The 23369-nt window shown below is 37.2% G+C and overlaps 1 protein-coding gene across 8 annotated transcripts in view; it reads right to left on the bottom strand.

Moving 5' to 3' along the window:
• scube3 (signal peptide, CUB domain, EGF-like 3) overlaps positions 1-23369 on the bottom strand; it is a 99653-nt gene that overhangs the window by 7330 nt on the left and 68954 nt on the right. For 6 of the 8 annotated variants that reach the window (XM_052594672.1, XM_052594671.1, XM_052594664.1 and 3 more), the window contains 11 exons: positions 19048-19164; positions 14924-15046; positions 7569-7685; positions 5535-5657; positions 5221-5337; positions 5033-5128; positions 3098-3214; positions 1676-1834; positions 1369-1572; positions 519-680; positions 226-393 (listed from right to left, as the gene is read on the bottom strand). In XM_052594672.1, the coding sequence (XP_052450632.1) occupies positions 226-393; positions 519-680; positions 1369-1572; positions 1676-1834; positions 3098-3214; positions 5033-5128; positions 5221-5337; positions 5535-5657; positions 7569-7685; positions 14924-15046; positions 19048-19164 (1503 nt within the window). The remainder of the gene's footprint in view (positions 1-225; positions 394-518; positions 681-1368; positions 1573-1675; positions 1835-3097; positions 3215-5032; positions 5129-5220; positions 5338-5534; positions 5658-7568; positions 7686-14923; positions 15047-19047; positions 19165-23369) is intronic. The other 2 variants (XM_052594666.1, XM_052594669.1) reach the window with 1 other exon arrangement.

Genomic DNA, 23369 nt, shown 5'->3' with positions numbered 1-23369 from the left:
AGTAAATAACCTTTATTTAAATTTTCATTACTCTCCTCACATAATATTTCTAATATTTTATTTAACATGTTAAACGTTAACTAAAAATTGCAAAAAAAAATTTAATATTGCTAAAGCCTATAATGATGGCACTGGTGTAAACAACATACAAACTGTGCACCGTGTTTTCCTCACTGTCTAGGTTTATATAAATGCACTGCACTGTAGATTCTCAAAATGTCTGACCTTTGACCTCACAGTCATTAAAGGAGCTGGCGCCCTCTCTTTTGGTCCCGAGCCCACCTCCACAGGGGAAACAGAGAGTTCGTCCTGGGTCGGGTTGGTACGTTCCCACGGGGCACAGCTGACAGGGCTTGAACCCGTCGCTGGAGAAATAACCAGGTGGACACTGACCTATAAACAGACAAAAATGGCCAAGAATGGTTAAAAATGTACTCTTAGGAGAAACATGAATAGTGACTAGTGAAGCAAACATTTAAATCTATTATAATGCACACAGATAGACTAGGACTAGTTACCTGCACATGACGTGATGTTGCGGGCCCCTGTTGGGCCATGGCGGTCTCCTCCAGGACAAAGGTCACAGGCCAGCTGACCTTCACGTTCCTGGAATGTTCCAGGTGGGCACTGGATGCAGCGTTCCTGCTCACCGTGGTAGTATGACCCCGGCAAACATCTGACTAAGAGAGAGCAGCCAGCAGGGGGCAGCAGTGAGGAAGCTGAAATTCCGAGCTCGGTTTCTTTTTTTTTTTTTTTTGACTAATGCAACATTTAAACTAGACTCTCTAAAGACCTTGTGGTTTTTAGCGATCCATGTAAAATGCTATAATTCGTAACTTGAAAAATTGTGAACTTTGTTTTAGTTGGTTTCCATTGCATTTGTTGTCAGTACTACAATTAGTTTTTTATAAATGTTTGCAAGCAATCTCAGATAACTATCATTGTCAAAAATCAGCTTCTGTTTAGTTTGCACATTTTGCGCCAATTCTGCATAGAAAAACAGACAAGCTTAGTCCATCAGACTCGAAGCCAAATCTATTTCAGCAACATATTTCTATATGCTGCAGGCTAGTTTTATGAACTGATATACTATTTATATAAAATGTATAATTTCTAGGTATTTTTGGGGAAAAACTGCCATGGAATATAAAAAGCAAACAACAACACATTTTCACAGTCTCATAATGATCTCAAAAAAGTTTCCTCCTTTGTAGACCTAAAGCTTTTTATTTCATGAGTCGCTAATTTAAAGACTCTCATTCATTCTTAACATTTGCCACTTTGTTAAAAGATATAGCTCTCTTGCATCATGTTGCAGTGGAGAAGGGGTTAATATAAAACATACCCCGCTCACTCTTCCGTTCTTACCACAGCGGCCGCTGTCTTTTTCTCGACCCGGTCCACAGTTCTCCTGCCTCAGTCCAGCTTGTGGGACCTTTTGTGCCACCTCGTACTCCAATCCAGCCACACGGATGAGGAAACGATCCTGGTTGATGGATTTTTTCAGGGCTTTAATGTATGCTTTAATCTGCTGCTCCATGCGCTGCCTTTGACACATCATGTTACAGTTCCCTACAGGAGAACAAGATAAACATTGTGACCTTCATGCACCACATTTCCACGCTCATCCTGCATTTTCTGGGTTTATTTCATGTGTCATGATGTGTAGACTCACCAGTGGCGTCTCCTGGCTTGACCTCAGCCTCCAGCTCCAGAGTGATGCGCGTGACCTCTTTGCTTGATGGGTTACGTGCCCGACGACCTTTGGCCTTCTTAGACGAATCGCACTTCAGGTTAACGAACGTGACCAGGCAGTTGTTGCACGGTTGGCCACCTGGAAATCAAGATATTATTCACACAAAGAGAGCACTTCAATGTACTTTTTTGGAAAGACTACTAGATTGTCAACTTACTAACTCTGCATGAAATGTGCAATAATGGGGATTTAAAGGCACCCAAAATTTTAAATATTAAAATTTATTGTTATTATTTATATGTTATTATTTACTCACCTTCAAATTTTTTTTACATATAAACAATAACAAAGTGTTTTTCTTTTGCATTATGTCTCATCCTGACAGTCTGTGTTAAACTTCAGGATTAACTGAACGAGCAGTAGTGCTTCGAACAGACTGAATGCAGTAGAGGGAGGGAGAAAATGAATATGCAGTGCAAAAAATATTAATTTTGCTGAAATATCTGTTATGGCATGTTAAATTTAGGTTTAAAAGTCATCATGTAATTCAAGAATTTTATGATAGTAACTGTAAAGGGATAACAGTGTGTAATTGAATACATATTTAGACGTTCCTTACATTTACAGAATAAACAATGGACAGTAACAGGTTAATGTATTCAGAGTTAATTTGTGTGTTGACACAAAACATTCCTCTCATCTGTTAACACTGAGTGTGTTTCCTTTATTATCTCCTTTATGATATCTATTTTTACTGTAGGGATTTAAACTGTCCTTTGTCCATTCGTCTATTTAAACTCTCCATACACCAAATCACCACACAGTATTGTTTATAGCATTTAGTTGGCACATCTGTTTGAAGGACAGCATTAGGCAGCATGTGGAATTGTGTATTTTGTCAAAAAAAAAAAAAAAAAGAAAGAAAGGCTTTTTAAGTCATTATTGCATAAGACTTTGGTTAACATTCAAAATATTCCTAAAAATTTTTCGAAGCAGTCCTAATATTCAGTCTTTCTCAACTAGTGCTGCAACTAACGACTATTTTGGTAATAATTAGTTGACCGATTACATTTTCAGATTAATTGGTCAACTAATCATTATCAAAATAGTCATTAGTTTCAGCACTAGTTGAGAAAGACTGAATATTAGAACTACTTCGAAAAAATGTTAGGAATATTTTGAATGTTAAAGTCTTATGGGTTTGGGATGAAGTTAGTGTGAGTAAATGATAACAGAATTTTCATTTTTGGGTAAACTATCCATTTTATCCCAATTATTGCTGTCTATGTAGCAAAATGAGAATGCAGCTCCCTCAACAAACAGTCCTATGACCTTATTCCACAACAGGGACCATCGAAATGACATGGTACCCTTCATTTCCTGGCCCCTATGACCTCTGACCTGGCCCGATCTGTCTGCCGTTGTCCTCTGCCCTCCCTTTATGCTTCGGGTGCAGGTGACATTTGGCGTTCTTGATCCGGAAGGATGCCGTCTGCTTCACTGGAGGAGCCTGAGTCTCTACAACCAAACAAAGAGGCCTTGACATGCAGCTCAACATGATTCATATAAAGTCCTTGCTGACAACTACTAGCTAACTACATTAATTCACAGCTGCTGGCTCGCTACATGCAACGCGCTTGATTGAAAAAACAAAACCAGCTGGGCTGTTTGTGAACATTTAAAGCAGATTCGTGTTAGCTTTATGCTCACTCTGAACACTTATGAGGAACAGCAATTTGAGATTATAGTGTTCCGTGACAGGCATCCTAATGTGAAACAAGTTTGACATCAAAACAAACATCAGGCATGGTAAATAAGTTTCTAATTTGCCAAGCGCATCAAGTGATCATGTAATTGGACAGCTGCGATGTATCTTCCATTATGTTTCTCAGAATCATCGACTGCAGCTGCTCAAAAGAAACGTCTTATCGCTTTCCAGGTTCTGTTTGCCGGCACTTTCAGCAAATAGGGTACAAAAAAGGACTGAAATATCTTAGGAAATTAAGTATTTTTCAACAAATAATCAGTGAAATTGAGGGGCTTAGCATTAAGAAAATGTTTATCATTAAACACATGAGATCAAATTAAAATATAGCTGCAAGCAGCGATGACGGGCCCAAGCCATCAGCGCAAACGCCACCCAGGTAACTTCTGGAGAATGGTTTTAATGAATACAGCAATGAAAGGGTTAATCCAATCCATCAAGAGACACACACACACACACACAACAAAATATAAAACTTTGGCAATACTTTACAATAAGGTTTCAGTTATTAAACTTAACTATATAAATTAATATGAACAATAATTATAAAGCATTTATTAATGTTAGTAATAAGTTAAGTAATACAATTTTATCTGTTAACATTAATTAATGCAAAGTGAATTGAAATTAATGCATTCTGATTATCTAACATGAGCAACCATTAATAAATGCTGTAAAATTATACTGTTCATTGATAGTTCTTGTCAGTTAATGCATTTACTAGTTAACAAATGAGCCATTATTGTAAAGTGTTATCAAACCTTAAATTATTTATAAGCATCTTTAAATTATTTAATTGATCTTTAAGCATGTTAATTATTTTTGCCTGCATTACAGCTTAGTCTTCATCTTCATGAACAAACCACTGAAATGTTTTCTTTCTCTACTTGAGATCAAGTTCACTGAGTTGGGTGGCAATCGGGTAAAAAAATAAATAAAAAGACAAGTATATCAAACTCCACAGCATGATCTTTTTACACAGCCCTGAATAGCCAACTTCCTGTTGCGCAGAACCTATAACATGCGAAAAGTGAGAAAGTTGTTCGACTCAATGAGTTCTATATGTGTACCGAGTTTCATATGAATATGTGCAAGTATGTGTGAGATATAAATCAAGTTTTCTGACTGTGTTCCTTAGTGGCTGGGGCCCTAATAATATATGATCTGTTTGATTTTCTATTAGTTTATATGTGGAATCCTTCATACTAAAACTTTGATAAATAAATTAGGATAAATAATAAACACTATGCTAAAATGGGTAACAGACTTGCTAGTTTATGTCCAAATGTTAGTCTATAGTTAATATGCTTAATGGTTTCTGTAACATATCTCACTACAAAAATGAGATTCCCTCTAATGCGATTACCTGTAAGGGAACTTGCAATGGTAAAATGGTCAAGGTCTACCATATTTGTGGAAAGTGCACACCATTAGTCGCCAAGATTCAAGTCTTGACTGACCTACTCCTCAGTTATGACTTGAATACCCTTTTTGTGAAAATAAAAATTAAAAAAACTTGATTCTACTGCCTGTAAGATGAGGAAGATATTGGGACGCATGTATGATCTTACCTATGCAGCTCTGGACGCTGCTTGCATTTAATCTGCTCTGAGATTTACCTCGTAGGATGGGTATTCCACAGCTGACAGAATAGCTGTTGTCTGATTCTGTGGAACGTAAAATGAAAATCGATCACCAGCATTAGAGTTGACTGCACAAGCTCGTTAAATTAAGTAATTGGGAGGGTAATGGTTTGTACCTGATAGGTAATGTGCTTTGGATGCACACGTGAGAGAGCAGCTCTCTTTTTTCCCAGTCTTACTGCAAGTAAGGGTGGCTTTGGGGGCGACCAGATTGGATGTACATTTCACGATCTCTGCAGAAATGGTACGTTTAACTCCAAGCAAGTACACTGAATTATGTTAATATGCATCAAAAGTGTTTGGATCTAAAAGAAAATCAACTAATACAAATCTATAATTTATCAAATAAGCAGTTTTTTGCATTTGGGTTTGAATCATAATATTTTAGTGTCATCTGAATGGCCTCTAGGTGGCCCTCTTGTCCACATACCGACACAGTCCTTCCTGTTCCAGTGCAGTTTGTAACCAGGAGGGCAGGTACACTCATAACTGCCCAGAGTGTTCACGCATCCGAATTTACAGCCACCCCGATTAATGCTGCACTCATCAATATCTATAAAACATAGCAGACGATTATAAATGATTTATGTTTGTTATAAAGGACATAAATATGGACATTCAACTGATGAAAACCTTCGCTTCGTCCAACAATGCAATTCACATAAAATCAACTTTCAATTTCCATTGTGACAAGTGAATCTAACATGGATTAAAAGCTAAGTTAACAAATTAGACAGGTTAGCATCATCAGTACTTTTAGTTAGTTACTCCCCAACACTGGAACAAAACCAGCAGAGGAAAAAAAATAGAAAACAGAAAACCAAAGCCAAACAAGAGACAAAACGAGTGGATTAAAAACAGAGACAAAGACAAAATGCGTTTCAACATAAATTTTCTGAATAGTGGGAGAGCAGGGTTTTTTTTTTGTTTCTTTAAGGAATACAGAGCTTGTTTGCTAGGCTAGTCGGGTTTTCCTTGTCTTTGTCGTTCTTTTGTTCCCCATCAGATTTGAACCGGCTCCAGGCTAAACCTTTGACTTTCACATTTCCTTTCCCTGATCCCGAGCCTTCATTAATCTAAAGAGCATGGAAGGGGATGGGGGAAGAGAAAACCAGTGTTAGATTGACACTTCTGTTAACCTCTTGTAGTTACAGACTTTGGTCAAAGTCCCTTTTAATAGTCAAGTCCACTTGATGACACCCTCAGGCAGCTGCTTTGAAGTTGTGCAGGTATAACTCCAATCTACTTGAATAGAGGAAGACCTAAACCAAAAAGTTTAGACGTTCTTAGACTGTAAACCCTACAACAATCAATTCCAACCCAAGGCTTTTTGCAGCTTTAAGGCCCTGATATACTTAAAGCAAAACTGAAGAACAAACTGTTGTGACTTATTTTAGAACAAAATCAGTTTGTTTAAGGAGTTCAAAACAGTTTGGCGAACGGTAAACGCCATCAAAACACCATTGGTCCACGCTGATGATGTGGTGCTCTGGAAATCTTCTCCGGTTCATTTCTTCTGTTAAGTCCATCGAGGTCAGCCACAAGTAAACACATGAACACGCTGGAGAGCTGCTTTATAGCAGAAATTAAAGTTATAAAGTTAACCAATGCAAAGGTATTTCAAACTTCTTTCTATCCCTGAGCAAAGAACAAAAAAATAAAATACATTGCTCTGAGTATATCAGGGGTTTTTAACTTCTATTTCCCCGCTGATAACCTATCAATGGGAAACCGATGACCATTCTCTGGAAACAAAAGAGAGAACTCCATAAATCTGGGTGTTATCTTAGTGCTAACGGACACAGAGATACAGTCATTATTTCTGGTCCTCTCAACAATAGTTAGACACATCCATCACTAAATGAGTCCTCATCTGCTCAATCAGCCCTGAAACAAGATTCACTGATGCAGCTTGGACGGGAAGAAACCATCTGACTGACAAGATAACCATGACTTTTAGCACTGGGTTTATCTGAAATTGATTATATAATTACAAGACTTTCATAAGACTTTCCTGGACATCCAAAAGTAACAAGTACCCATTATTTCAAAGATAAGCCTGAAACATCAGCTAGTGCCTAATCTATCATAACATAAGCCCATATGTTACTTAAATCTGCAAGGCTTCCACTGTCATTCACTTTAAGTAGCTTTGTACCATTTACTGTGCTTCTATAGCAGATAGTGAATCGGAAGTCTCGCACATTCAAAGAAAAGAGCTTGGTTGCAAAATAAGGTGGAGAAAAACCTTAACAGATTTGTTTAGGGTCCCGACTGCAGCCAGAGGAAACTGGAGAGCATTTATATAGGAAAGTCTCAGTTTTCATTGGATGTGTTTGCCCAAGGTCCTACCAAGAAGAGCTAGTGGGTTTACCAACATGAGTTTTCTATTAGATGTTTCTTTACTGCAGAGGAAATGGACATTGTTCTTGTAACACAGAAACTCCCATAATGCATGGCTTACCTCCACAGTGAGCCACGCCGTAGAGGACGTAACCTTTGTGGCAGTAGCACTGGAAACTTCCAGGTGAGTTCACGCATGTGTGGTCACATGCCCGGTCAAATGAACACTCATCTATATCTGCAGAAACAGGAAACACAAACACTGTTATTCATATGACAACTATTGAATTCACACTGTAGTGTGGAAAGCCGGTAGCCACAATGAACATTACCATGTGGTGCTTCATCTGACGTCAAGCATTTCAGTGGAAACCCCAATTAGGTCTTAATAGACCTTCTGCTGTTCATTAACACACATTACCTGGCTAGAGCCGAGGTATTTAAACCCCTCATCCTTATTTCCTCGGGACATATGGAAATGATTTAGCCTTAAACGCTCCACCGTCTGCCGTATTACGGAATGTGTCGTAACATAAGACCGTTTTGGGTAGTTCTCTGGATTCTGTTGACTGCCACCTCACTCATTACTGCAGAAGTTCCCTGTACACCTCATCTCTGTTTCGGGGAATCACATGGGAACAAAAATGTCCAGCTCGTATTTCAGCCTCAAATTTTTTCACCACATCGTCTAATTTTTGTTTCACGTTTTTGACCCTACTGATTCTCATTGTACTTTTTTTTCACAGTTTGTATGTGAAAGAGCTTATTAACAAGCTTTTAGACTTTTTGTAGATAAGTTCAGGCCACATCTTCCTCGGGTTACCTCCAAGTGTGGCATCAAGAAGCAGCTCCATAAATGAAGGTTACACAATCAATACATGCCCCAGAAACTCTTGTTCAGTCTAACAAATCACCCTGCTGATGTCTGCACTGTTTCTGGTCTTTGGTGAGCATCAGTTCTGGGATTGGATGTGAGTGCAGTGGGGGAGATATCACTCAACGTCTCAGCAGGAGAATAACACTGAAGGACTTTTTAGACTCCAGAGACAACAATGAATAACCCAACATGCATCCTCTGATACCCATGAGGCTCAACACTGCCTGGATTTAGTGTAAAAAGCCAGATTTCATTTCTTTTCCAAAGGTAACTAAAGGCAAAACAACCAGCAGACTGGAAAAATGATGTTCTATCTCGGTGTTTTCGTCTTGTTTTCAAGTACAAACATTTGAACATTCATAACCCTCTGGTGCTGTTTGCTCATTTTTGATTAAACATTTTTTTTTATTCATTGAAATGGTATGAAACTTGTTAAAGATTTTTGGATTTTGCTATATAAAACACTCATTTACACACACACACACAAAATAAAATGAAAAATCGTGGACTTAATTCAAGCTGACAATTTATCAGTTTAATAAAGGACAAATTGTGTTGGCATGGCACCTCGAAACGTTGATCTTGGAAATGGCACACCTTGTAGGTTATTTATGTGCTGCTGCAGTGTGTGTGACAAAAGTGGTGCACAAATAGCCAAACGACGAACCGTCATGCAGCCATTGTTTAAAGCGACCATTATGGGGCCCAAGATCATTGAGACTGAGCCGTGGATGATTAGAAGAAAGTGGCCTGGTGTGACGAATCAAGATTCCTGCTGCATCACATCAATGGCTGAGCACAGATATACTGAATACCAACAGAGGCTATGGCACCCGGATGCTCTGTGGTGCAGACACAGGTGGTGTTATTCTGTGGGCGATGTTTTCTTGGGACACTTTAGGCCCCATTATCCCAACATCACACTCCCTGACAGCTGTCAGGCATCCGAACGTTGCAGACCAGATGCACCGATTTGCGGCTACTGTGTTCCTTGCCGGTGATAACTATTATAAGCAGGATAATGCTGCCAGAATCATCAAGGAGAGGTTCGAGGAACATGATAGTGGATTTTTGTTAATGCCTTGGCCTCCAAATTCACCAAATTGAGAAGTAGGTTCGTGCTATCACCAAATCCCCATAATTTACAGGAACTGGAGGACCTGCTGTGGACATTATGGTACCAGATAACCCAGGAGACCTACTGCCATCTCGCTGAATCAATGCCTTGCAGTGTGTATGTGGTTGTGTGGGCTAAATGTGACCCTGGACCATAAAACCAGTCATAAAGGTCAAGTTTTTTAAATTGAGATTTGTATAGGACACCAAAGCTAAATAAATAAGCTTTCCATTAATGTACAGTTTGTTAGGATAGGACAATATTTGGCCAAGATGCTAATAACTATTTGAAAAATCTGGTGCAAAAATTGCTACCAAATGTTTGGTACTGCGCCCAAAACAAAACCTTACTGAAAGCTCAATATTTGCATTATCAACCTCAAATTTGGTATGAATAAACGTGTTTTAAATATATATATATACATTTCATATCATCTACTATTGGTGCATTTTTCATTTACACTTGTATATATATATATATATATTTTTTTTTATCTGCCAAGTGTCTTCTTTTGAAAATTCTTTTCTTCTTTTAGGAAATCAAGATGTGACAGTTTTAGCTGGAAATTGTATTTTCAGGTCCGTGCTCAAAAAGCAGCACCAGGGGGTTAAACTGAGATACAAGTACTCGAGAGGCAAAAAAAAGGAAAGTGTTGTTTTCTGAAAAATGTGTCAAAATTAAGTGACCGTATGCTGAAAAATCTGCCAAATGAGGTCAAAAAAAATGTAATTGATGTTTCCTGACCCCATTGGCAGACATTCTTGATTGAACCATAAAGTGACATTATTTTGATAAAAAATGACAATAATTTTAAGTACTTTTGCTTCTCAAGTAAATGTATCTAGATTTAAGAATGTTTAGATATTTGTACTGCAGAGTGTTACAGAAATACAGAGGAAAATCTGTTTTTTTTTTTGCAGTGCATGGACTTTTGGGCTGTCAGAGTGACATGCTATATTCCATCTAAAGCTATTCTAAGCTTTTTTCTTATTGTAAAAGTGTCCAGAATTTTGATAGGTTGTCACCAAAAAGGTGACTAGAAATAAATGGAAAAGAGAAACTGTGACCAGTTTCAGCACCTTAAATAGAGTGCCGAATTAAATGTTATTTGTCAACTAGCCAATTATAACCCTGCCTCAGATTTAAAACAACAGGTTTTAAATATAAAAAAGTACTTTTTTGAAGGTCAGGCTGGGCTGCTAAGATGCAATGAAGTGTATTTTTAGAGTGTTTGGGCGTTAGTATGCGGTTCTGACAGCAGGTGTGTGTACGTGCAGCGCTGCATTCTCTCATTCTTTCATTGCACATTTCAGTTCTCTGTGCTAAGTGGGTACCGTGAAGAAGAAAAAAGGAAAAAACCTTGGAACAGTAACAGAGAGGGCAGAATTCAAAGGGGTTATTTATATTAGAAACAAGATTTTCTAAGGAATAAGTGAGTGGTGCTTGTCCATGCAATCCATTGCCATGATGCAGTTGCTAGGGTGAAGTCATATTTATTTATGCAGCACTTTATACAACACATATTGTTTCAAAAGCAGCTTTACAGTAATTTAGTTCATCAGTGTCAAGGCAATGGTCATTAGGTATGAAACAAACTCAATTCATTTATAAAGCAGCTCTGCAGAATGCAACAGTGTTGTTCTTCAGCTCAGTTCAAGTTTAATAACATTTAATCGTTGTTTCGTCATCCAGCTCAATTCAGATCAAGTTTTGTTTTCATACGATAGTGTCAGTGCCGTCAAATCAATAATATTATTCAATGTTAAGTATCTTAGGACCACATGAACCCACATTTTTCCCCCCTTCGTCACAACAAATATCTGCATCCACACGAAACCACAAAACCGACACAAAATGATGTAGTAAACATGACCAGACCAGTATGTGGCGCTGTTATTCTTCCACAGAGATACACTAAAGGAAGAGAAGAAGACTTGGACTATCTGTATAAAGTTTGCGCGCGGTACACAAACGAACATGGAACAATACATTTATTAATCTATGTTAATATTATGTATATATATATATATGTATATATTTATTAACGATTACATTTTAAAATCGTGATTAATCGCATGATTGTCTGCGATTAAATGCATTGTTATGCACAAAAGTAATAATGCATTGAAAAGCAGTGTATTGTAAAGCGCTTTGAGTGCCTAGAAAAGCACTATATAAATGTAATGAATTATTATTATTATTATTATTGTGCACTTTTTTCCATTTAAAAGTAGGCCTACTGCTATACGAACAAAAGTGTAATAACATTTTGGTTTGCAAACACTTTAAACAAATAAGGTGATTTTTTTTTTTTAACAGTAGTATTAATTTTTTATAGTAGCAGTTTATTTATTTATTAAAATAATATTTATTGTAAATCTTATAACATTAATGTAATTAAATAAAATATAAAACAAACTATTTGTCACTGCATTTTTATAGAAAATATTTTATAGTTTGTTATAGAAAAACAAATTAATCTCGATCTTAATATTATAACAGACACCTTCCTATTAGAGACCTGCATGATCGTGGCACCCATCGCAGCAGAGTGCGGCGTGGGACAACACTTGATGTGCGGGTAGAGACTCGTGTGTGTGAGATGCAAGAGAATAATTAGGGTGTGCTCACACTAGGCAATCTTAAACCCCCCCCAAAGCCTGGTTCGTTTGACTACTGTGATCGTAAATTTAGCAGTCCCTGGTCATATATAGATCAGTGAGTGTGAGCGCTAACTGCGCCGGAGTGCAGATCTTCTGATACGTGCTGCATGATTGTGTGAATATTTCTGTGCGGCAAAAGAGACAGATGTGTACAGCAATATATTGTGAGAGGGCCGCGTGTTACCACGTCCCATACGACTCAAAATAATAAACCACCAAGTTAACAAAACAATACACTCCACTGTGTTGAGCGAGAGCATTTCTCTGCTGTCTTCAGGTGCTATCAGAAAACATCCTTTTTCCAACTTATAAAGTCATGATTACGAGCTTGTTGCATTATTTCCTGTTAAAAATAACTAACATTTTTCTTGTTTTAAGTGTAGAGTGCCTTAATTTCTTATAAGCAATTTATTTTTATGTATTTTTTTCCATGTAATTTTGCTTCTCAAGTCATCGTATCTTCATTCGATTCAGCTTTAAGCAGTTCTTCAGAAAACAAACAGTGTCATTATTCAGCTCAGTTTTGTTTTCGCCCAACATTGCAAGTGGCCTCAAACCAGTGATATTATTAAATATCTTGGCTCATTTTGGTTTGGTTTGGGCCTTCTTTCCGTGCAATTCTGTGGGATTTTTACATCAGTTTTATCATCTCCCTGACATAAATCGTAAGTCCAATCACTTAGACAAATAATAGCGCACGTCTCGGCATGATTTGAGAGTTACGAGCTGACAACTCCCAACCCTGAGTATGAGCAAAAGTAAATGGCCCCTAACAAAACAACAAGTGAGATATTCTGACTTTTTCACCCCTATAGACCCAGGCATGCAGGTCCCACTTAATCTCACAGTTTAAAACAATGGCATTGTGAGAGTGAAATGACAGCCGCTCTGTTTCTAGAGTGGAGATACAGGCTTTATCAGTGACTCCCACCTCCAGAATACTGGGGATCTGATAACACCTCCCCCTAAATACACCTCAGAAAGCTCTTAAGAGAGCCAGGAATGTCTCCAGGCTTTGGGAGAGGTGTTGAAGGACGCGTCCCGTCGGTGGGCTGATGACAGCAGGGGAACACTGAAGCTGTTAATCCTCAGATAGTGCAAACAGTCTGTTTACACGCTTCAGCCTCAGCACTCACTCAGCGCCAGCGTCTCGTTTCCTCATGACGACTGCAGTCTGATTTATAGGACTGATGGAATTATTATTTTCCAAATGCACAACAGGTCATACATTTTCCCGCACCAAAAAGGGTTTCTATGCATGCTGTGTATGCTTTGCCATACATCGAGAGCTTTCACAATGCAAAAATGCTTCTGTCTTGTTTTATATTGTAAACATCTACATATTCTTAAAGCAATATACATTTACATGAGAAGCAAAATGACAAGAAAAAAATATCTGTAACATTCTATTTAAAGCCTTCGTGCTTAATGCATTATAAAGGTATTCATAATCTTTTCAGAAATAATTGTAGTTAAAATGCATTATAATTTTTAAAGGTTTGTTTGGCATGTGTTTTAATGCATTATACCTTCTAAACGAATAGATAAGAATTCTGAAATAATATAAGTGAGGTTAAAATTATTCATAAGATAATGCATTAAAGATGCATTACAGGGCACAATTAATTCATCAAAACTACTTTTATAATGCATATTCTATAAATGCTTTAAACCGATGGCATGATACAAATTTACTTGTTTTCTCTTCTCAAGTAAATATATATCTTGATTTAAGAAAGTTAAGATATTTGTACTGGACAACAATACAAAAATACTTTTGCATTGCAAGACCTTGAGTCTTACATCTCAAATGCTTTAAAGTTCATCAATAATATGTAAGTAAAAATGAATAATAAATGCACAAAATTTCACATGCACTCTAAGATACTTAAGTAATAATATGGATTTGATAGCATTGACACTACTGGATGAGAATTAAGCTGAATAATAACACTTCTGTCTTTTTATAGCGCTGCTTTACAGCTGAATTTGAATTGGTCTCATATTTGATGAGCTTTCCATCATTGATTCTGCTTTTCTCCTGGTTATCATTATGAAGCTGCTTTGAAACAATCTGTATTGTATGAAGTCTATATAAATAAAAGTGACTTGACTTGCTAAAGGTAATTGAACAAACTCCTAAAACTAAGTATGAGGAAAAATAACTTCCAGCATAAAGCAGCCAGACTATGCTGTTTTCTCCAGCTCTGGAGTCTATTGTAGACGAGGGCAAAAGGTCATGGATTATTTTATCACTTGACATTCCTTTCAACAATGGTTATGGCATTTTAGCAGACAGGAGGAGATGCCCACGCTTCGGCCAAAATGCTGAGCACAGACCATTCCCACACTCATATATATAGCTCAAAAAAATATGTCATTTGTATATTTTATAACTAAAATACACCCCATTATGGAAGCTAATCATGAGTGTTTGGTTCAGATGTGATTGAAATGATGCTTTAATGAGATCAACAGGATGCTATAGTGAGAAACCGAATAGACTAAAATCAATCCATGTTTCCAGAAATATTCCCAGTCCTGTTGTGTGTAACAGCGTCAATCGATGAGAGCATTTCAAACACCAGCGAGGGACTGGAGGTGTGTGTTTCTAACACTGGTGTTACCTTAAATGTTCCCGGTGGGATGACTGAACTAATCTAATAAACCCAGCTGGACCACAGTATCCAGAGAAATAGTCCAGCACACTACAACCTCATTTGCATTTTTGTCTCGTTTTCCAACACCCTTCAATGATTGGTCAATGTTCTGTACAGGTGCATGCTTTAACATGAAGATATTGTCATTGGTTAGTTTACCTTGGCACGTCCTCTCATTGGTCAGAAGTTTGTATCCTTTCTTGCAGCTGCATTCAAAGCTGCCAACCGTGTTTCTGCACACATGGTCACACCCGCCGTTGTTCATGCGGCATTCGTCAATGTCTGTCCCGAAAGAGAGAGAGAGAGAGAGAGTTTGAGCAGATACACATGCACTGGATTAGTGCTGTTCCCTTCAGCTCACCGTGATTCAAACCAGCAGCGGTGGATTCACGTCAAATAATCAAAAGGTAAAAGGGGTGACTGACCGTAAATATGACAGATTTATCTGGGCTTAAAATATCAGCTTACTGTTCGAATCAGAACAAGAGAGGGTTGAAAAAATATTTTTTTACACAATTTGGGGAACCTTACAACATTAAAAACATTTCACTAAAAAAAAAAAAAAGTGAGTTTAAACATAAAAAAAAAAAAAATAGTGAATGCATACAAAATACTTAAATCTAAATTTTTGGGAGTTATTCATAGAAAAAAAGAAAATGTATTTTTTTTTTATAGAAACTATAGAAATGTCTACAAATTAAAGACATCAAATCAAATAATTCTTAGTTTCTTAGATTTTTAAGAAAAATGAAAGCTTTCAATGTGTGGAGTCAGAATAATAAATTACATAAAATAACATCATTTAGCTCTTCATATTTAAGAACCAACTATTAAAAGTAATTTTGTGTCATCAGAAAATTAAACACACGTTTCTTCCAATTAATTTCACCTACGAATCCACCTCAACCGCAGACTTAATTAAACATAATCAGACTGTTCGTCATTTGGAAAAAGGCAGACTCTGCTTGAATCCTGGGAGCCTTAAGCGTCTTAAATATAGTTCATTTCCTTTCAGGTGCCAGAAAATGCTTTTATTTTCTGAAGCAACGTATTTGAGTCCAAATGTTAAGTCTGTGATATTAAACAGTGATATTTCTTAAGCACTCCTCTAAAATCTAAAACGATTACATGTACACAGTTTGCAGATGGTTTTATCCAAAGTGATTTCCATTGAATCAGGGTTATATCAGTTGTTGTATTCCCTGGGAGTCGAACCCATGACCTCGGCGTTGCTAGCACAGATCCCTTATCATTTGAGCTACAGGAATCAAAGAAGAGAAATGAGAAACTGAGGCACGCAGACAAGAAATGAGGAGAGAATAAGAGAAAGAGCAAATGCGAGAGGACGACTGGATTGTGACGGACACACATGGAGTGAATGTGGGACTCCGTCAGGAGGAAGTCTTCCAGGATCACGTCTCCTCAGGCCTGTTCTCTCGGAATCAGGGATCAATATATCATCAGCTTGTCCTGCTTTCCACTGGCTTTGATTGAGCTGCACGGGATGTTTCTGATTACGACTGAATCATCTGAGTAAATGAGGCGTTCATCTCAGAGAGAGGCTGCATCATCTGGAGAAAATAACGGCATTAGGAGCAGAAGAAACGCTCGCTCTGGGCCCGAAAGAGGCTCCACGTCTTCTCGTGCCAGTGCTGTCTGGGGATGTTTTTCTTTGTTTCCTCTACAGCAGAACTAATAAAACTCAATGTTCTTTTATCGCTCTTGTTAGCGTAACGTTATGAGCGCTAGAGGCGACGCAGGCTCCCAGTCTTGGCCGCACGAACCCACAAGTCTGCACTTCCAGTGGCTCTTCACCCTTTCGGAAACACTTTTATTCTTCGTTAAACCCTTTCGTGCTCCCTCGTCTATTTTTCATGCTTCTTTACTTTCTTAAAAACAGTCGTTGATTTATATACACTTTTCTGACATTTTTCTGGGCTACGAGATCAAGCTACGATTATGGAAATTTCATCGTGGTGGCTGAAAATTTTGGAGGACCACTTACAGAAACAAAAAGAAAACAAAATAATTTTTTATAGAAATTGAGGAACTGTATAAAAAAAAAACATAAAAATGATCAGACTGTATGTCATTTTGTAAAAAACAAACTCTGCTTCAATCCTAGCAGCAATAGGTGCCTTAAATGTAACTAAAATACCGATAATTTTGCATCAGCCACAGTAGACACAGAAAAGAAAAAGAAAAGAAAAAAAATCATAAAATGTATTTAAATTTGTACAAATACAAACCTATATATTATACCTATATATCAACAAAGAAGAATTAAGAATTGTTTATTTTAAGGAAATAAATAATAATTAATCCCGTACAGTAAACAAACAAGAAATAGAGGTGTAGGTTTGCTAACCGCCGAAGCGTTTGGTGGTTTTTACGTGACGTCAGATGGTCACATTGGAGAACTCTGAGCTTTCATGAAACGTTCCCAACTTGTAATTATGAGATCTTCAAAGACGTGAACGCTGTTTACAAGTTGAGAACTCATAATTACGGTAATTCAGAAATGACGGCATGCAATAATGAGTCTGAGTGGGAGTTTTCTGATTTCTTGTCAGTGAATTCAAAATCTGCTGAAAGCTCCAGGACTGATGATGAAACCTTGCTGTGAAACGGCATTTCTGCAAAGTAATATGATGAGAAATATTTCCTCTGCCCATTGAACCTCACTGCTCCTCTATCTATCTATCTATCTATCTGTACATCCAACATCCATTCATCCATCTGTCCATCGACCCATATTTCCACTCATCCATCATCCATTCTTCTATCCATCCATCTGTCTGTCTGTCCGTCCATCCATCTATCCATCCATCATCCATCTTTCCACCCATCATCCGCCAATCCAACCATCCATCCATCCATCATCCTTCCATCTGTCCATCTATCCATTTATCCATTTGACTATCATTCCATTCCTCCATTAATCTATCATTCCATCCATCCATTCGTATGTCCATCCATTCATTCATCCAACCATCCATCCATCATCAATTCTTCCATCCATCCATCCATCTTCTATCCATCCGTCCATTCGACTATCCATCCATTCTTCCATTAATCATCGTACCATCTATCCATATTGTATGTCTGTCCAGCCATCCATCATCCATCCATCCATCTGTCCATCCGTCCATCCATCCATCTATTAATTTATACATTCGACTATCCATCCATTCCTCCATCCATTCTTCCATCTATTGACTTGTATGTCTGTACATCCATCATCATCCATTCTTCCATCCATCATTCCATCCTTTCTTCCATCCATCGTTCAATCTATCCATCTGTGTCCATCCATCCATCCATCTATTAATTTATCCTTTTGACTCCATTTCTTCATCAGTCTATCTGCATACCTACCCATCTATCCATCCATTTTAATATCTTTCATGTTAAACTACATTTCTATCTAATGACCTTACTCTATCATCCATCATCCATCTGTCCATCCTTCCATCTGTACATCCAACATCCATCCATCCATCTGTCCATCAACCCATATTTCCACTCATCCAACCATCATCCATTCTTCTATCCATCCATCTGTCTGTCCGTCCATCCATCCATCCATCTTTCCACCCATCATCCGCCAATCCAACCATCCATCCATCCATCATTCTTCCATCTGTCCATCTATCCATTTATCCATTTGACTATCCATCCATTCCTCCAATAATCTATAATTCCATCTTTCGATTCGTATGTCCATCCATTCATTCATTCATCTATCCATCATCAATTCTTCCATCCATCATCCATACATCCATCCATCCATTTGTCCATTCGACTATACATCCATACTTTCATTAATCATCCTTCCATCTATCCATATGTATGTCTGTCCATCCATCATTCCATCTGTCCATCCGTCCATCTATTAATTTATCCATTCGACTATCCATCCATTCCTCCATTCCTCCATCCATTCTTCCATCTATCCATTTGTATGTCTGTACATCCATCATCATCCATTCTTCCATCCATCGTTCAATCTATCCATCTGTGTCCATCCATCCATCCATAATTTATCCTTCTGACTCCATTTCTTCATCAGTCTATCTGCATATCTATCCATCTATCTATCCATCTTGATATCTTTCATGTTAAACTACATTTTTCTCATCGACCCCTCAAAACCTGTCTTATAATCTGCTGGGGTTTTATCGCTTCATGCATCATTTTCTCTTTTAACTAGAACAGAAGAATGCATGTCGCTCCTCATTAGGACATTTAGATTTGTCTGTGACATTAGAGGATGATCATACCTTTGCAGGTCTTGCGGTCCGGCTGTAAGGTGAATCCCACCGGGCAGCTGCAGCGAACTCCAGTCACGGCATCATGACACGTGCTGTCACAGCCTCCGTTATTAACTGCACACGTCTCTGAAAACACACACACACACACACACACACACACACACACACACACACACACACACACACACACAGACATAAACACACACACACACAGAGCAGCAGTCAGAACAGGAACAGCTTAACATACAGTATATGTGCATATTAAACCAAATGAACATCTCATCTTGCACACTCTGGACAGCTTTGATTAGTTTGGTCTGGATCACAGCGCATGCAAGCGAGCAGCAAACGCCTGTCGAACACTTTGTTATTGAGTGTATGAGCGTTGCCCAACAGTGGGGTTAGAGTTCAGCGTTCAGCTAAAGCATCTGTTAAGCAGCACACATTGACCATGACACTGCGTTTCAAATATGCATAAACTTAAACTTTGTTAAACTTTTCAAGTCTGAAATCATCAACTCTCATTAAAAAAATGTCTTTCAGTCACTTTGTACAAATATATGACCCCTTTAAATGCTAACAACAATAACAATAATTAATAAAAACAATAACAACAACAATAACAAAAACAATAATAATTAATTATAACAATTACATTGACAACAACAAAAATACATATATTTATTTGCTACTTTCAGGGTTTGTGGTAATCAACAAAGATAATGCTCGAAGAACAACAATAAAAACCCTATTATATACACTGACGCTGATAAATAAATAAACATGATTAATTAATATTATTATTTTTTTAATTGTGTTATTATTAGTAATAATAAATAAATAATTAAACATTATTTTTTAAATTTTATTGAATTATTTTATTTATATTAATTGTATTAATACACAGACAACTAAAACAATCATTTAAATTTATATATAATCTATTATATATGATGCTTATATAGAAATAGATTAATAATAGTTATAATGATAATTATTATTATTACTATTATTATTATTAATAATTCTACTTGGTAGTTTTAGAATTTAGTGTAGTAAGTAAATACATACATAATGTTGTTTTTATTGTTATTATTATTATTCATTTATCAGTGCTTGCCATTGTCACAATACATGCAAAAAACCTTAAACATTTAAATTGACTGTATGGTGATATATTTATAAATAAAAATATGTTTTCTTTTCTTATACTGCTCACTTAATAATCTAAGCACAATAACTGTCATGAATAAGGGTTTGCCACAGAGCTCTTCTAGCATTCATCAGAACAACTTTCTAAAAGAGACTGAGAGTGAGCGAGATGTTGGAGGTGTGTGCCAGGGTGCAGATCTGTGTCACAACACGCTTCGAGATTCACAAACTGCATCAATCTCTGATTATAATGCTTGACAACTTCGGCTTTGAGAGCTGGAACACGCTCACACACAAAACACTCGCCTTTGTGAGGGGAAATTCTCTCATCTGAAAAGATTTGATTCAGCTGTGTGAGTGGATATAAATATAATCTTTTGATAGAGGAGATGATAAGCGGTGTCTGATTCACTGGGAGACACCTGTGAGCTTACTGAAGCACGCTTTCCACTGAACGCTAATGATCCGTGCAGTGAGCAGAGTTAACCATCAAACCAAACTCTGGCGTTATTCAGCCGACTGTCTGAAGGAGTCCTCTTTCACGGGTCAAGCGTACGCTGAATGACATCAGTTCAACAGTCAAAGTAAATCACTCTAATCTGTTTAACTACATGATTCAACTGAATTAAAACAGCTTACATTAAAACAACCGTACATGTTAATACTTTAAAAGTAAAATAATATGAAATATAAAAACTATATATATAAAAAAATAACAATAAAGATTTGTGAGTTGTGCAGAATATCTTGCCGTAAATCACAGCAATCAGTTTTACCATGAAATTATTAATGAACACTAATGCTCTAAAAAACATATACACAATATTGAAAAAATATATATAATATTTTTACATCCATCCATCAATACATACATAATATTTAAATATAAACATTAATAAATATAAAATATGAAGAATATATCAAATCACTTTGATCAGTTTTCCATAAAATGATTACACACAACTCATGGTCTCATATTTTAATACTATTAAAATAAAATATTACACAAATAAAAAAAATATTTAAATTAAATGTAAATTATATATATATATATATATATATATATATATATATATATATATATATATATATATATATATATATATATATATATATATATATATATATATATATATATAAAATCAATAAATTATCTTAAAGCAGAATAACTCTGTTTTTATTTTAACTGCCTTGTAACCACTAAGAAGCAGATTAGCAAATACTGGGAAGGTTTTCAGGGCAACTCAAACATTACAACAGCATGTTTTTCATGCATAAGCACCATCTAAATGCTCTTGATAAAATATAAAAATAAAAATTTAGCAGACCTCATCGAGATACAATTATAATTCCATCTTTACAGTAGCTTCAGACTGATGTCTGCTGCCAAAGATATCAGGCCCCTCTTGCAGGAGAGAGCTACAAATAAACTATGTTAAGACCTTCTCTGCAGACTTCAAACATGCACTTCAAACATCAAGCATCTAACACTGTCCTCAGGCAACACAGACGAAGCAGCGGCTGGTTTCTGAGGCACCTGTGCATGCCGAGACCTGTTCAAACCCCTTTGCACTTGTGTCAGAAACACTCAAGTGAACAACTCGGCTTTGGTCACATCCCAACACTTAATGCAACCATTATCTCCATAAACTCTCTCCATGCGACACTCTTTGAGAGGAGTTAATGTTAAGAGTGGGAAAATGCACTCATTAACTAGTACCCAGCAGGCCCGTTGCTAATGTAAAACCACCTCCAAGGAAAATTCAGGGAGAAGGATTTTCTACCGAGGCAAAATTCTAGACTGCTCTCAATTAACTGCAATTAGGTTGTCTAATGGCTTCCCAGGAGATTGGATCATCTCACCTGCCCTTGTTCTTGCCTGCCCTTGAAAATTTAACCAAAAAAGACAGCTGTTAAGAAAAGAAAGTCTCAGTCTGATTTGCATGCGTGTTTTGTCCAATAATACATGTAAACCCCAGACTCCGCTGGCATGTTTGTACCGCCATCACTGTAATTGGGCGTTTCACCTTACTTAAGCAAAACCATCCACCGACATTCCGCTAGTGCTCAGGAATCCACTCACAATTGTAAATGTTGGCACAATTAGTTACTATAAGGGTTGCAACAAGTTGGGAACATGCCGCCAGAGGTAGAGCTATTTGGTAAATATGACAGCTGTTGGCACTGGTCTCTCCCAATCCTTAACCAAACACATCGGTCCTCATTAAATCTGCTCTGATGTTAACAGGTTGACATGCAAACGAGCTTGTTTTTCAAAAACACCAATGCTTTCCAAGGTGAGAAAATAGTATGAGCTGACAGAAAGAGAAACAAAGTGAGACGAGTTGTTGGTACTGGGACAAAAGCTGGACATTGGTGTATTTGCTGTGTGCTTATTTCAGGCCGAATAAACAAAATCCCAAGACAAGTGCATTTTACCAATAGTCAGAATGCAGATTTAGTGCCAAACCGATGAGTCTCATTTATAGTCTCAGAGCTTTGTGCAATCAAAAGTGTGCAGACTGTGCACCCAAAACCAAACGCTTTCACAATTTGAAGTCATGCGTGAGGCACTTTGAAAAACAAAGTACAGTGACATGTTATAGCAAGTCGAATTGAATTATATTGCAAAAATTTATCCCAGGTCACAGTCTTGGGACAAATCTGACCCATTTTGCAAAGCAGAGACTTCATTGTTAAAACATCATTAAACTTGCTTACTTAGAGAATGGGTGGTTTCCAGTGAAAATGTTGCAAGTAAAGTTTCATTCAGACAATTCAAGGGGAAAACCATTTTAATAGGGGTACAGTAAATTGCATTGCGGTGATCTCCAGAATTACCAGAATGAAAAAATTTGCCTAGAACTGGTACAAATGTTGAATTTGGTGTGATAAAGGTTACAGTAGTACGAATTCCAGCATTACCACGTCCACGACTAAAAGAAGCAAGCAATAGAAAGCAAGCTAAAGAAACAGACTTGTTTTCAAAATTGTAAACTATTTTAATGGGAGTAAATGGCATTGTGATGATCTCCGGACTTGCCAGAATGGATAGACTGGCCAAGAATTGGTACAATAATGGTTAGTAAGAGTTTCAGCATAACCACACCCACTATTGAAAGAAGCAGCCAATATGAAGCAAGCTAAAGAAAATGACTTATTTACCATTAGGTTAACCA

The sequence above is a fragment of the Carassius gibelio genome, chromosome B23 (genome assembly GCF_023724105.1).
Source record: "Carassius gibelio isolate Cgi1373 ecotype wild population from Czech Republic chromosome B23, carGib1.2-hapl.c, whole genome shotgun sequence".
Taxonomy (NCBI): domain Eukaryota; kingdom Metazoa; phylum Chordata; class Actinopteri; order Cypriniformes; family Cyprinidae; genus Carassius; species Carassius gibelio.
The sequence above is the reverse complement of the archived record's forward strand: the minus strand, read 5'-3'. Positions and strand labels throughout refer to the sequence as shown.